Source organism: Pomacea canaliculata, linkage group LG13 (assembly GCF_003073045.1).
Source record: "Pomacea canaliculata isolate SZHN2017 linkage group LG13, ASM307304v1, whole genome shotgun sequence".
NCBI lineage: Eukaryota > Metazoa > Mollusca > Gastropoda > Architaenioglossa > Ampullariidae > Pomacea > Pomacea canaliculata.
Window position 1 is genome coordinate 3,399,136 of NC_037602.1, and position 12,871 is coordinate 3,412,006.

Genomic DNA, 12,871 nt, shown 5'->3' on the forward strand with positions numbered 1-12,871 from the left:
AATGCTTTAAATTGTAAAATTGTCCAATTGCAAAATATTCTATTGAAAAAAAAGTCTCAGTAACTGTTCCTCCCCACCTTCAAGATACACGTCTATAAATATTATCACCTTCTAGAATCTGGAAAGAGGACAATGTCCCATTAATTAGTATATGGTTCTAGCTTTCGTCCTTGCTGTAACCTTTCACCTCAAGGTATTCAGATACATTCCACGATGTCAAGGTTTTAAACCTCTTATGTGTAAACAGTTCTACTTTGATCGATGCTTAGAAGATGAACATACATATCTCTTCTGCTCCTTCCACCATATTTAATTCGATGCAACAAAAGACATTTACACATATTCTTGGCAGTGTGGAGAGTCTGAGGGCGAAAGGGTTAATCACCTGTTGGGACGAGGAACTGGAACGTGCCGACCTAAGGTTGGACTGGACAAAATAACTAGACTCGAGTGCACAGGAGCGAGTGGCTTAGGCAAGGAATGGCGGAAACCGACCCAGAGAACAAAAAGCAGGGTTTTTTTTTTTCTTTTTTTTTTCTTTTTCTTTTTTTTTTTTTTTTTGTTCGTGTGCAAAGGTTCTCGACATGGAGGGGACGTGTGGAGATATTGTTTTCTTTTAATGAACTCTCAGACATGACGATCGAGTGCATTATTTTCATTTCTTTCCTTCTTCTCCCTGCCACACACACACACACAGGAAAAAAGAATGCACTTAGCCAGCAAGTGAGGCTGGACATCAACACGTCTTTATTTTCATCTTTCTATTATTGCTACAACAGCAGTGCCATCACAACGAGACAGTCGACATATTTGAACAAGCACGCTGATGAGAAAATCAGACAAAGAAAATGTGTGTTGCTTCAAAAATATTGCTAAAACATGGAGTCATGTAATGTATATGGTAAACAACGACTTGTCTTTAGTGAAAAAAGACAAGAAATAATAAATTAGTATGACAGAGGGCAGAAACCGATAAAAAAAAAATAATGATAGCCAACTCACAGGAAGGAGACACGGTCTTTTCCACTAAAAGTGATATTGTGAAAGACATTTTAAAACACAATGGACGCCAGTACCTGTAGGTAACTTATTATTTATAGTAAAGAGATTAAAGAATATCGCAATTAATTGTATTAGTCTCTTTAATATTTAAAAAAATTATAAAACATGTCAACATCTTGTCAGTGAAGTGTGATACAAAAATAAATAACAAAACACACTCGAAAACTGTTATAAGAAGGAGACAAAATGGACTCCTAGCTTTGAAAGAGTGGAAACAAAGCACTTTTGTACTTTGTGTGTGCTATGTATCACAGTCCTTCATGATAAATGGTTTCTACATTTTAAAATGTATTGACAGACAGACAGACAGACAGACAGACAGACAGACAGACAGACAGACAGACAGACAGACAGACAGACAGACAGACAGACAGACGACGGACGGACAGACAGACAGACAGTTCATAATCTGGACGGATTTGAGGGAGCAAACCCTCCCGTGAAGCAGCTCTTGGAGTCAGCTTGTTTATCCATGTGAGACTTCGATGTGAATTGCAAGAGCAATACTGTGGAGCAAGTTTGTTGCAATCAGCAAGCAATTAGACTTTCCGCAATCAACAAATAACTATATAAGCAAAACTAATCACTCCAAAATACATTGATATAGCAATAAGACTTATTCAGCCGCTTGAACGAGGATCCATGTCTGGCTTTTTGGGCGAGGAACAGAGCAAGGGTGGTCTGACCGACTATTTCTGGCAGATGTAAATAAATAACATTTATCTGCAGAAAGGACTATATAGAATAAATAATTTACAAAATTACCATCTTCGCGATTATTTATATTTATGTCATTTTTCGCACATAGAGGCGTTTAGAGGAGAAAATAATAAAATTGTTGTCTTAATACAAAACAGTCGAAAATGAACAGTTGTTATAATAATATTTTATAGAATAATATACATATAGAATAATATGTTATGTTTTCCATATTGATTCCACAACGATTGGAATTAATTCAGCTAAACACGCCGCAAACCAAAACAGTCTTCTAGTTGATGAAGATGTTTACAAAGTAAGTCTTATCTTAGTTGGTTATGATGTAGATATAACTGAAGTAGTTGACTTTGTGAGTCGTTGCCCTCGAAACTGCTTCAGACTTTTGAACACTTTTATTTTATTTCTTTATATCTTCTATATGACAATTCAAATTATTATTTAGACATAATGATCTGATTGTGAAAAATATATATATAGCCTTTCTTGCGAATGGTTATTGTACTTAAAATGTTGTTCAGCAGTCGATCTTGTGTGCTAAACTGCTTCCATCAAGATGAGTCTAGTCATGCAGAGAAAGCAATGGAAATGTTTATACCTTACATTTAGATGAAAAGGTTTTGTGAAATTATTGTTTTTCAACAGCTTTCAGTATTGATTTTATCAAGCCTGTGATTACGACTAAATTTGATAGAAAAGGCCTTTCAAAACACTCAATCCATGCTGGAACCAGTTAGAACCATTTCTGAAAGGCATTATGAAATTTGAAAGAGCAAAGTAGAGCGGCTAGAATAACAGTTATATTTTCAAGTTACACATGTTTTTGTTTCCCCAAGCTAAAGATGTCTTCAGGGACATTAAAAATGCAATTAGATATTCTAGTCCATCAATAATATCTTAGCACAGTGTCTAATGCCTTCAGAATGCTTTACACATTGTCTAGCAGTCAGACCGCTTTACAAAGTGTCTAACGGATAAACAATGTCTTACCCAGCAACCAGAGACTCGTTTGATTAAATGTACCAAGAGCTTGGACTGTCTATTCTTCCCCAGAAAGAATTTTATAAATACAAAAGGATCCGGTGGTGTGCCAGCAAACCTCTCTAACACAATGAACAGAATAATTTAGGTTATTGTCCAGTCACTGCCACAGACAAACAAAGCCCCAGTCAATAAGTTACCATCTGCATCACGCATTTTGTCTCGTGAAAACACGGGTAGGTGTGCAAGGTATTGAAACCACCGGGGTATAGAGATAAGCAAAAGATAAAGTTCAGGCTCTCTTGATGGGTTGGCGAGTGGTAAACAGTTCCCGCATGTCCCGCACCGTGTCCTTCTGGTGCAAAGTCAGCTTCTGTATCCGGAGGCCTGGACTCGAGAACCTTTGGCCGGCGGTGGCTGGCCGTGTCCCCCAGGTGGTCTGACTCTTGGAGTTCCTCAGCCCGTTGTTCGTGTTGAAGTAACGGCCAGTCGTTGCTGGTCTTGACCTCGCTGTGGTCAAGGGCTCCTTTCCAAATGTCCGACCTCTGTACAAAAAATATATATAATTAAGTATCAGGCGTGAGTCATCTAATTATTACTTGTCCAAACTATATCTTAATGACCCCCACTTTCACCTCCTACAGACCCTTTTCTTTAAAGAATATTTGCAGCCTAGTAGAGAAAGTATGTTTGAAACTAGTAGATCTTTGAAAAATAAATTGCACTCTAGTAGGTCTTTAAAGAAATACCATTAAACTCACTCTTTAATATCCTCCAACGTGTCGTCGTTGAATGGCAGAGTCAGAATGAACCTGTTGTCGGACTCGTAGGCGGAGGATGGAGATGAAGTGGAGGTGGCTCGGTCTGGGGTGCGGCAAGGTCTTGTGGGTGACAGCCGTGCACGTACCCGTGCTGTCCTAGCAACGCTGTTTCTATGTAGTTCCTCCGCCCAGGCCGGGTGCCTGCAGGTCGAGTTGGGGAACCGCGCGGAGTCCCAGTAGGTGGGACTTAAAGCCCCGGCACTACGGTAACTCCTGAAGGATCCGCCGATCGGGTAACAAAAGTCAGTGGCTGGGAATGTCCGGGAATTGCTTTTGCCTACAAACCACACTGTGGAATCTTCGTCTGAAATTGAAAGAAGGACATGGTGTTTATTGTCTCGCCACTGGAACATGGCGAAAGAAAAACGTTGCACCAAAGTATCCTGTCAGCTAATGCAAAACAACAACAACAACAACAACAACAACAACAACAACAAAAAAAGCACAAAAGAAATAAAGTCTGATTAGAATTCTGGAAGTAATGTCACATAGATATCTGCTCCATCTGTGAGGAATGTTTCACAAATTTGAGAGAAGACAGACAATGTTATGAGGATGGCTAGGTATTTGTATATGAAGTAAGGAAGGTGAAATAGCCAGTCAAGTGTGACGATGCCAGACACGCACGGCTGATAATGACTCTCTCTCTGGTAAGAGAGAAAGAAAACTGAACTACTTATTGACTAGGCTATCGATCCATTTCAAGGAAGAGCATAAAATTGTCAAGAGTATGTGCAATAAATATCAACGTAAAGGCCATACACATTTGACACATTTCTGTGAAGAGAGAAAGGGGAAGGGAAGAGAAATAGTCACCATTAGCTTTGTTGATTATCTGTCCATTAAAATCCTGAACTGCTGGCTGCAGGGTTGTTCTTGACCGCGAGCGTGAAAAGCGAGCGGGTTTCGTCATGGTGACCTATGACCCTCAGCTGCTGTCTACGCCATTACTTATTCTGCAACATGAAATGAAGATAAACAGCCTGTAATCAAATGCTGAAACACGAAGGAAGAAGTAATTAAAGAACTAATAATCAAAATAAAACAACTGAGAGATCATTGTGGGTTGTTCATGGCGAACAATGCTAAGTTGTTTAAACAGACACCTTCATAAGTATAAACTAAGAATTAATCGATGTTCAATATTATAATTTTCTAGGACATGTTGAGTCGATAGGTGTTACCCCATCCTCATTCAGCCGACTCCAAGTTAATGGAAAGAAATCGATTAAAGAGCAATTAATGAAAGAGTAATTTAACCAGTTCTGGGGACCTGTTCTTGTAGGACTTGCATGAGTGAACTCTGTCCGTTTATTTTATCGTCAGTATAGGTTTGGCAGGAGACTTGTGAGGTAGGGGATGGCGCCTCCGTCGCTAACCAGGTGTAAAAAGAGGACTGGTAATGGCGGCTCCAGCTATGACTTTGTTACTATCCTCCCAGTTTTTACCGTCGCGATAACGCTCATAAACTAAGCCTTTGCTGCCCTGACCCGATCAGGTCAAACAGTTAAAGGCCAACTGGAGTCAAACATTAAAGACAGCGAATAACTGATGAAACTTGAAAAAAAAACCGTAGAGTTGACATGAGTCAGTTACAAACACGTAAAAAGAACGTAGGACTATCATTAATTTGTCCAAACAAGTGTTATGATCAATTTTTGGTCAAAGAGTAGGGTTCGCATGTATTGGCTTGATTTTTTGCTTTTTTTTTTTTTGGCTTCAGTGATGGACAGAGCTATCAATTTAGATTATGGTAGTTAACCCCTGATGAGCTACATTAATTTATTTGAGGACATGATGTTATCTTCAAACGGCTCACCGTTTAAGCTAGGGGGGAAAAGCCAATTGATTTTCAAAAAATAGTCATCAGAAAGAAGCTTACAGAAACGTATAGATGCTATTGCAGATTGGAAGAGAATGAAAAGATGATAATGATGACGAAGTACGTTGTTTGTTGCTGTGGATAACGGGGAAGACGATGTGGCTAAGGACAGCGACTCTAACAACAATGCACAAGTCTGTGAAACATTCGAGTAATTTAGAGAAGGCTGATTCCTGTGGCAAAAACTATGTTAGTGTCTCCAGAAAACATCCCTGACATCTGCAGCCCTCTCTCCTTCCTTCCTTCTGAGGGTAAACACATTGTCCACGCACTTCTAGCAAAGAGGTCTTTGGTCTAGCTGTCTCACTAATTTCATCCTCATTTCAGCCTTTATCAAAGAATATCAAGAATATCAGCTCGTCATTCCAAAGTGAATTATTTCTATCATCAGTCTTCTTTTGCTCTGTAAAGATGATTATATACAAATCCCGTGCCTAGCAGTCATTTTATCTCACGCATGCGCATTCCATAAAGAATGGAGGAAACTGTTTCTGGAACTCTCGGTACAGAGTGAACGATTACCCGTGTTCATCCCCCGAGGGAAGAGACAACGCCAGTTAGATAGATCTGTACTAAACACACAGACCCACGACAGTTCTCTCCCTCCGTTTGGATGCTGCACGTGCGTTAAGTTTTAAGCTCAAGGCAAATATGTTCAGCCAGCAACCGCTAACGAGGGCTGTGTACTCTAACAACACTTGTGACGTCAAAGCTGTACCATTGCACCGAGCAAGGGGCGAAGGAGGAAGAGAGAGCAGGAGGGACTGGGGAAGCCACGTCCGCTTCCCCTGGAATCTTTTGTTTGGCCTTCCGACCGACCTGAGAGCGGCTGTAGCGAGCCACATGTGGGTCATGTCCTCTCATCAACCGGCTGAGGATCTGACAACAAGAACACGAGGAACAGACTTTGCAGATGTCGGGTTCGAAAGCTGAAGACTTGGACTGTCGAAACATTGCAATTTTTTTTTAAATAGCGTCCTCTTTGTCCTTCTTGTTTCATATCCTTAGAATTTTTTCTATTATTGTTCTGGTTCATGTTCTTGTTGATATTCTTATTTTTGTTGTTTGTGTTGTTGCCTTTTTGCTTTGTTTGTTGTTGTTGTTGAGTTTTCAAGTTTTTGTTTTTTTTTTTGTTTATTGTGTTTTGTTGTTGCTTTGCTGTTCTTTTGTTTTATTGCTTTTCTTTTGTTTTATTGCTGTTCTTACTCTTGTTTTAGTTCTTTCTGTTATTTTTATTTTATACTGCTTTTACTGTTTTGGGGGTTTTATGCTTTTGATGTTCTTGTTTTTGCTGTTCTTGTTTTTGTTATAATTGCTGTTATTATTTACTTTTGTGTTCAGCTTTTTTTGTATTTGTTTGTGTACGTTTTTGTTTATCATGTTCTTGTCTTCTTGCTTTCATTTCCTAGTTCTCCCCTTCTCCTCCTCTGACTTCCTGCCTTTTCCTCCTGCATTCCTCTACCTCCAGTGGCGGTTAAAAGCTGACGACCATCAGACAGCTGCTTTTTCTTTTGTTATATATTAAAGGAGAACAAATCTTGCATTTTCATTTTGTACGTGTGAGACTCTTGGCTCACTATGCACTCTACGTGTAACAATGATGATTACTGTTTCGAAAGAATGATAACCACCCGATGAGAATTGCCTTTTATTTCCATCGTCAGCACTTTCTTGAGGAACATAATAGAATCGAGACACAAAACTAAAATAGTTCTATAGCAAGGAAGCATGTGTGCACGCTGACAACCAGGTAGTTGCCCCCAGACAGGATGGAAAGATCGCTCTCTTTAATGTGTTATCTAGCGATAACACCAGCTACACCCCCCTTTTTACTTTCTTTTTTCTTTTTTTTTTTTTTTTTTTTTTGATGGCCACCTCTATGTCGATCTATCTTTAATCGGTCAAGTCCCTGCTTGAACAGCGAGTTTTCCTGCTGCCATGCTAAGGTCGAAGTGTTTTTGTGTGTTCCTCGACTTGCTTGAATAGGTAAGTATACTCTTATTCTTCGTCGAGAACACACGCGTGCTGCTCAGGTCTGCCAAACTAACTTGAAACAGTTTGGAGCACGGGATAAATGTCATTCCGCAAAGAAAATTTGCCTGCTCCTGCAGCTTTTTGAAAGTTTGATGAAAGTAGTTACAACAGGGAAGTCATGATTCTTTCCTCACTCTCTCTTTCACACACACACATTCCCTCTCTCTCTCATGCACTCACTCACCTGCAGTAGAGAATACATTTTGTAACATTCTTCATCTTCATACTGTGTGGCTTGTTTGTTTCAGCCGTCTGATTTAAAAGCTCAATATATTCTCAAATGGAAAGTTAAGCAGCTAATCAAACATAAGATAAGATTTTTTAAATTGTTACGCAATGTTGCTGTTAACTTTCAACTACACTAAGCTGTGAATGACGTTTCCTGAGTCGTAAGGAAAATGAAACACACTGACGAGGAGATGATGATGACGCTGATACTTGATGATGATGATGGTGGTGGTGGTGGTGGTGGTGGTGGTGGTAGTGCTGGTGTTGGTATTAGTAGTGTAGCTGTCTTTATAGTGCTGGTAGTGGTTCAGTTAATCCTTTGAGATGTTAATGGCCGTTTTTAAATCCTCAACATCCACGTTGTCCATTTGAGTACCCGGCAGACTAATTTTTTTCCAGGTGCGAAACTGCACCAACGATGAGCATCATAAGGGCTGCCCTCGTATCTCGCCTGACTATGCACAGTGTGTTTGTAAACGACTTTACTCACCACTTGGCGCTTACAGACATCGACAATGTACTGGTATGCCCTACTATCTGTCTATCCTATGCATACACCCAGAAATCTCTGCTCATACTTAGCAACGCTTATTTCCCCTTCCTACCCCTCTCTGAGGTCGTTGTGACACGGAGTTCAGGGTGCCTTGCTGCGCATTCATCGAGTGCCCAAATACGAATGAATATCCCCTCTGCCATCCCCGCATTCCCCTTCTGTTCTCAAGCATCAACATGCCAAGAAAGAGGTCAAAGCCATGAGGTCACACTTATAAAGGTTGATTAATAATGTGGAAGGTTCAGCGTTCTCATTAGTTGTAGACTCGACAACAAAAGTGCATCCATGTACTGTTGCAATTTTTATAATTTTTAACATACATACACGCGTATAAACCTTTAATCTGTAGTCCGTGGCATTCTATATCAACAGCTCCGACGATTTGTAATAATAATCCCTGGATACTTCGCTAAATACTTAAAGACAAGAGTAGAGGTGAGATATTCACACTTGTAACATTTGCTGTGATTTTTATTCTAGTTGTTGTTCTATTGAAAATAATGTCTCGAAGTTTTCTCACCCTCTACACAGACGCAAAATGCATTAAAATTTTACCAACGGTCGGGTACCTTGACGAGACTATAGATCTCAGAGTGGTCCTCGGCCCACTGGAGGTTTTTCGAGCGCTAATGGCTGGGCTTTATCAAAAATTTATGGCCGCTGAGTAAGGCGTTTGGATCCCCTCCTAGGAAACAACGAAAGAACTCGCACACTGGCAAACAACCTGATCTTTCCCCACAAACAAATTATAACTACGTAACAACGAAAACAATCGAGTAAAAACAGTGGAATAAATAAATATTGGTGGAAAAATAGATATACAGATATGTAGATGATGAATGAATAGAATTATGAAACCATGCCTACAACCACACAACGTAGACAGACAGACGGACGGACGGACGGACAGACAGACAAGGGCGTGCACACAGGCAGAATAATGCTATAAAAATACATCGTCTCGAAACGAAGGGTGTTGAAGCAAGCCTCTCCCAAGTGTGTCTCAAAAGACACCACCCATCTGTTACAAAGGGAGCTGTCCCAACATATGACCTCACTTTATTCTGTTTTCTCTCTTTTCACCTAGTTTTCAGCCACTCCCGTCCTGTTACTCCTTGCTGTGATGTATTTTTCTTTCGCTCTGTCGGCTTTAGGGACTTCTGGTGAATTTCGGTTCAGCTTAAACCCTGGTTACGGTGGTTGTGCCATAATCATCGTGTCCCTCCCTTGCCTTTAATATTTTGCCAAAACAGGCCCGGCTTCCTTCCTCTGCTGCGGAATCTTGGCAGTTTGACAGAGTCTGGCTTGCTTTTTGTTTGCAGCAGACTGGCTAATTCTTTGCGCGCGGACTCGCGTTCGCGAAGGTCGCAGTGTCCATTGGCAGTCCGACAACGACAGCTGCGAGAGAAACTTTCGAAGAGGAATATGACAGCTGTCGACTGAACAGTTGTTGACGATTGACGACAACTGTCAACAACAACGCGTTCTTTTGTGTGTGTGTTTGTGTGCGTGCGTGCGTGCGTGCGTGCCTGTCTGTCTGTCTGTCTGTGTCCGCGCGCTAGAGAGAGGCACATTATACCTAGTTACAGTGTGTACCGGTGTATATTCATGCATGTTTAAGCCAGCTGCAGCAGTGATAAGAATCATCATCATCATCATCAGCAGCAGCAGCAGCAGCAACTTTCGGATTAAAATGAACGCATTATTCTGTCCTCATCAACCTCGTTGAGGTCACGAAATGGGAAACCATCAAAAGATTTTAAATTTATTAACGCGTATTAGAAAGTACACAGAAAAATATGAGTACACAAGAAATAATATAAGGGTGGTTGTGGGGATGGGTGGTGAGGAACAAATAACATCCAGAGAAAGATAGTTTCCCCTTCATGCGTATTCATCCACCCGTTCATACCTAAATAAAATACATGAGTACAAATGTATATAAAACATCTATTTTTACATGCATAAAACATACTATCTACATAAAGTGTTCATAAATAAAGTCTGAACCATTTACACATAAAGTGCTCAAGCAAACACACCACCCCATATATATATATATGAGTGTGCGTGCATGTGTGCGTGCGAGTGTATGAGAAAAAGCTCGAGAGAGAGAGAGTTTCAATAATTTACTAAAGGCCGGTATAACTTATCCCTCAAAGCAAACTGGAAAGATCATCTCGACCTCATGATTAGAAACATTTTTCTTGTATGCGTCAGGGTAGAAGGTTTAAAAATAAACATAAAAGTGAGATTTTTCTTAGCAAGTGTGCACAAGACTGAGGGTAGGATCCCTTAATCTTCATGCTCATTGCAAAGCGTGACAGACACAACTCCTGAGCTCAAACATGGCGGACTTCTGAACGAAGACAGATAATCTTGAAGACAAAACGCCTACTTGCAAAGTGACAAGCCCTACCGTCGGGAGTGGAAGGTAAAAACATCAAGGCTGCTGGCACGGGCTCAGGTATGTGTATTTTCTCATTCACAGAAAATAGTGGCAGATAGAGAAGGAAGAAGGTTGTGAAAACAGGGACAATGTGACACACACATATATATATATACCTTAGTTTCCCGAAAATAATAAACTTTTAATAATCTTTGTTCCAAAAGAGGTATTAGGGCCTATTTTAAGAGATGTCTTATTTTTTCATGTATAAAAATATACTTTTATTCTAAAACAGTCATGTTATCTTCTTCTAGAAAATCGTCGTAACTCAAAACGTTAATTACTTATACAATATCATTACTTTATGATTCAATATATCTGTCGTGTGTTTCAAAGGACAAACAAAATCCGTCCGTCTGGCTGATGCCCTCAACTAGGGCTTATCTAAAAGACGGATGAAGGATATTTTCTGACTGACAGCCAATAAATGTTTTCCACATAACCAACAAACCCGTAACTAAATGTTTGATTCTGCTTCGTAACATTATAGGTTAATAATAGGCCATTTCAAATTTTATAAACATTTTTCCTTTTACGTATATGTGTATATAAATATGTGCAGATACATCCCAAGTCGTCGTCGTCGTAGTCATCGTCATCATCATCCATTATTATTTAACAGTCAATTCTAATGAGCTTTTGGGCACAAAGAGTGCTTTAAGCCTATCTAACAGACGCCAATAATCTTCTTTATTCATTCATCTTTGCATTCCTCCGATTCTACAGTCTAGACAGCGAAAACATCCGGGAAACTTTGTCCCTAATCAAAGCAGACAGACACGAAGAGCGTTCTCTTAACTCCATGTACAGTTACCTTCATTCCACAGCTCTAGAGGGCGATATGAGCAGTCTCAGACCACTGGGCTTCGACTGCGGCAGTTCATCCTTTCAAACATGTCTAATTCTTTGAGCACACAAAGGTTCGTTAAGTTGAGTCCCTGCAAAACATTCTCACGGGACAAGTCGTCTAACAGGATCATCCGCAAGGCCTGGACTGACTTCCTCCCATCATTCCTTGCACTGAGCGTAGGGACGTTCAAAGAGCTTTGAAACTTTTGTTGTAATGTTTGATCCACTTTCCTCGTCGCCATATTGAAAGAGGTATGCACTTTAGGTGCATCTCTTAGAAAAATTCCATCGTTTGCTTTTGTTGTTCATTTGTTGGTCCATTCATTCTTGGTTGTGTCTCTGTCTCCAAAATTGTGTATCGTTTTTGGCAAGTCTCTCTCCTTGTGTCTGCGTCTGTGTGATTGTGTGTGTGTGAGAGAGAGGGGGGAGAGAAGGAGAGATAATACGCATCATTTTTTTATATAACAAACACCAAGGAAAAGAAACAAAGTACATTCAGTGTCATAATGTGTACTTACCTTCAAACAATTTCAGCTTCCTCATCGTGAACTTTTTGTACAACTCATGCGCAACAGCAAGATCCTGTAATGTTTCGTCCTCTAAATCGACGATGTCAGACACTGATGGAGATGACGATGACACTCTTAGTTCGTGCCTCAGCTTTGATTCTCACTTACAAGTGAGAAAATCTTCTCTGTCGAGGACCCTGCAGGTAACTTTAGAACTACTCAGACGTAATCCTCAAGCAAACTTTTTTCCCCAGACCTCGTGTATCGATTAGTCTTGGCCCTTCTTGTACTCCCAACTAGGAGAATATCCCGGCATGCTGTAGTCCTCTCATTAGTTTCAAGTCCGAACACAGAGCACTCAAACCTCTCGATCGACAACAAACCAGGGTAGCCTGTCACGATACTGATTGTACAGCCATTCCACGGAGTAAATGTATGTACCAGGCCTGTGCTGTGTGGGCAGAAGACACAAACAATGCTTCGCCATGCCGGAAAACAAAAATGAATGAGCGCCGTTCACTACTCAGGTGTTCTGCAAAGAACAAAATATGTTTTCTCCCATCCAGCTGCGTTCCAGTGCAATATGCAGGATACAGGACGCGGGTAGTATTTGTTCACGCTGATTCCATTGGCAGCAGTGGATTGCAAACTGGTTTCTAGGCTTGGCTGAACTCCACCAAAGACGGCCACGCTTATCGAGCGGCCATACACTCATCGCTGCTTGTACTTCAACGATCTTGCCCGGCCGCAGTGGAGTGTCTAGCCATCAATCAATTATCGCAAACA

General features: G+C 40.5%; 1 protein-coding gene across 2 annotated transcripts; it reads right to left on the reverse strand.

The window, feature by feature from the left end:
• Window positions 1-724: 724 nt before the first annotated feature.
• Window positions 725-12,833, reverse strand: LOC112554070. 2 transcript variants are annotated; one of them, XM_025221659.1, is made up of 4 exons: window positions 12,095-12,833; window positions 4,398-4,537; window positions 3,522-3,885; window positions 725-3,305 (listed from the first exon to the last, which is right to left on the reverse strand). In XM_025221659.1, the coding sequence occupies exons 2-4, from the start codon at window positions 4,492-4,494 to the stop codon at window positions 3,053-3,055; spliced, it is 714 nt and encodes a 237-aa protein (XP_025077444.1). In that variant the 5' UTR covers window positions 4,495-4,537; window positions 12,095-12,833; the 3' UTR covers window positions 725-3,052. The 2 variants fall into 2 exon arrangements, with proteins under 2 accessions (XP_025077444.1, XP_025077443.1); XM_025221658.1 differs by lacking the exon at window positions 12,095-12,833 and adding an exon at window positions 7,682-7,808.
• Between the last annotated feature and the right edge of the window lie 38 nt (window positions 12,834-12,871).

What these genes read in the sequence shown, in the direction of transcription:
- LOC112554070 (XM_025221659.1), bottom strand. Translation starts at nt 4,494, where the DNA reads ATGACGAAACCCGCTCGCTTTTCACGCTCGCGGTCAAGAACAACCCTG. An exon ending in GATAATCAACAAAGCTAATG is followed by an intron (nt 3,886 to 4,397) that starts GTGACTATTTCT and finishes TTTCAATTTCAG; the next exon opens with ACGAAGATTCCACAGTGTGG. An exon ending in ACGTTGGAGGATATTAAAGA is followed by an intron (nt 3,306 to 3,521) that starts GTGAGTTTAATG and finishes TTTTTTGTACAG; the next exon opens with AGGTCGGACATTTGGAAAGG.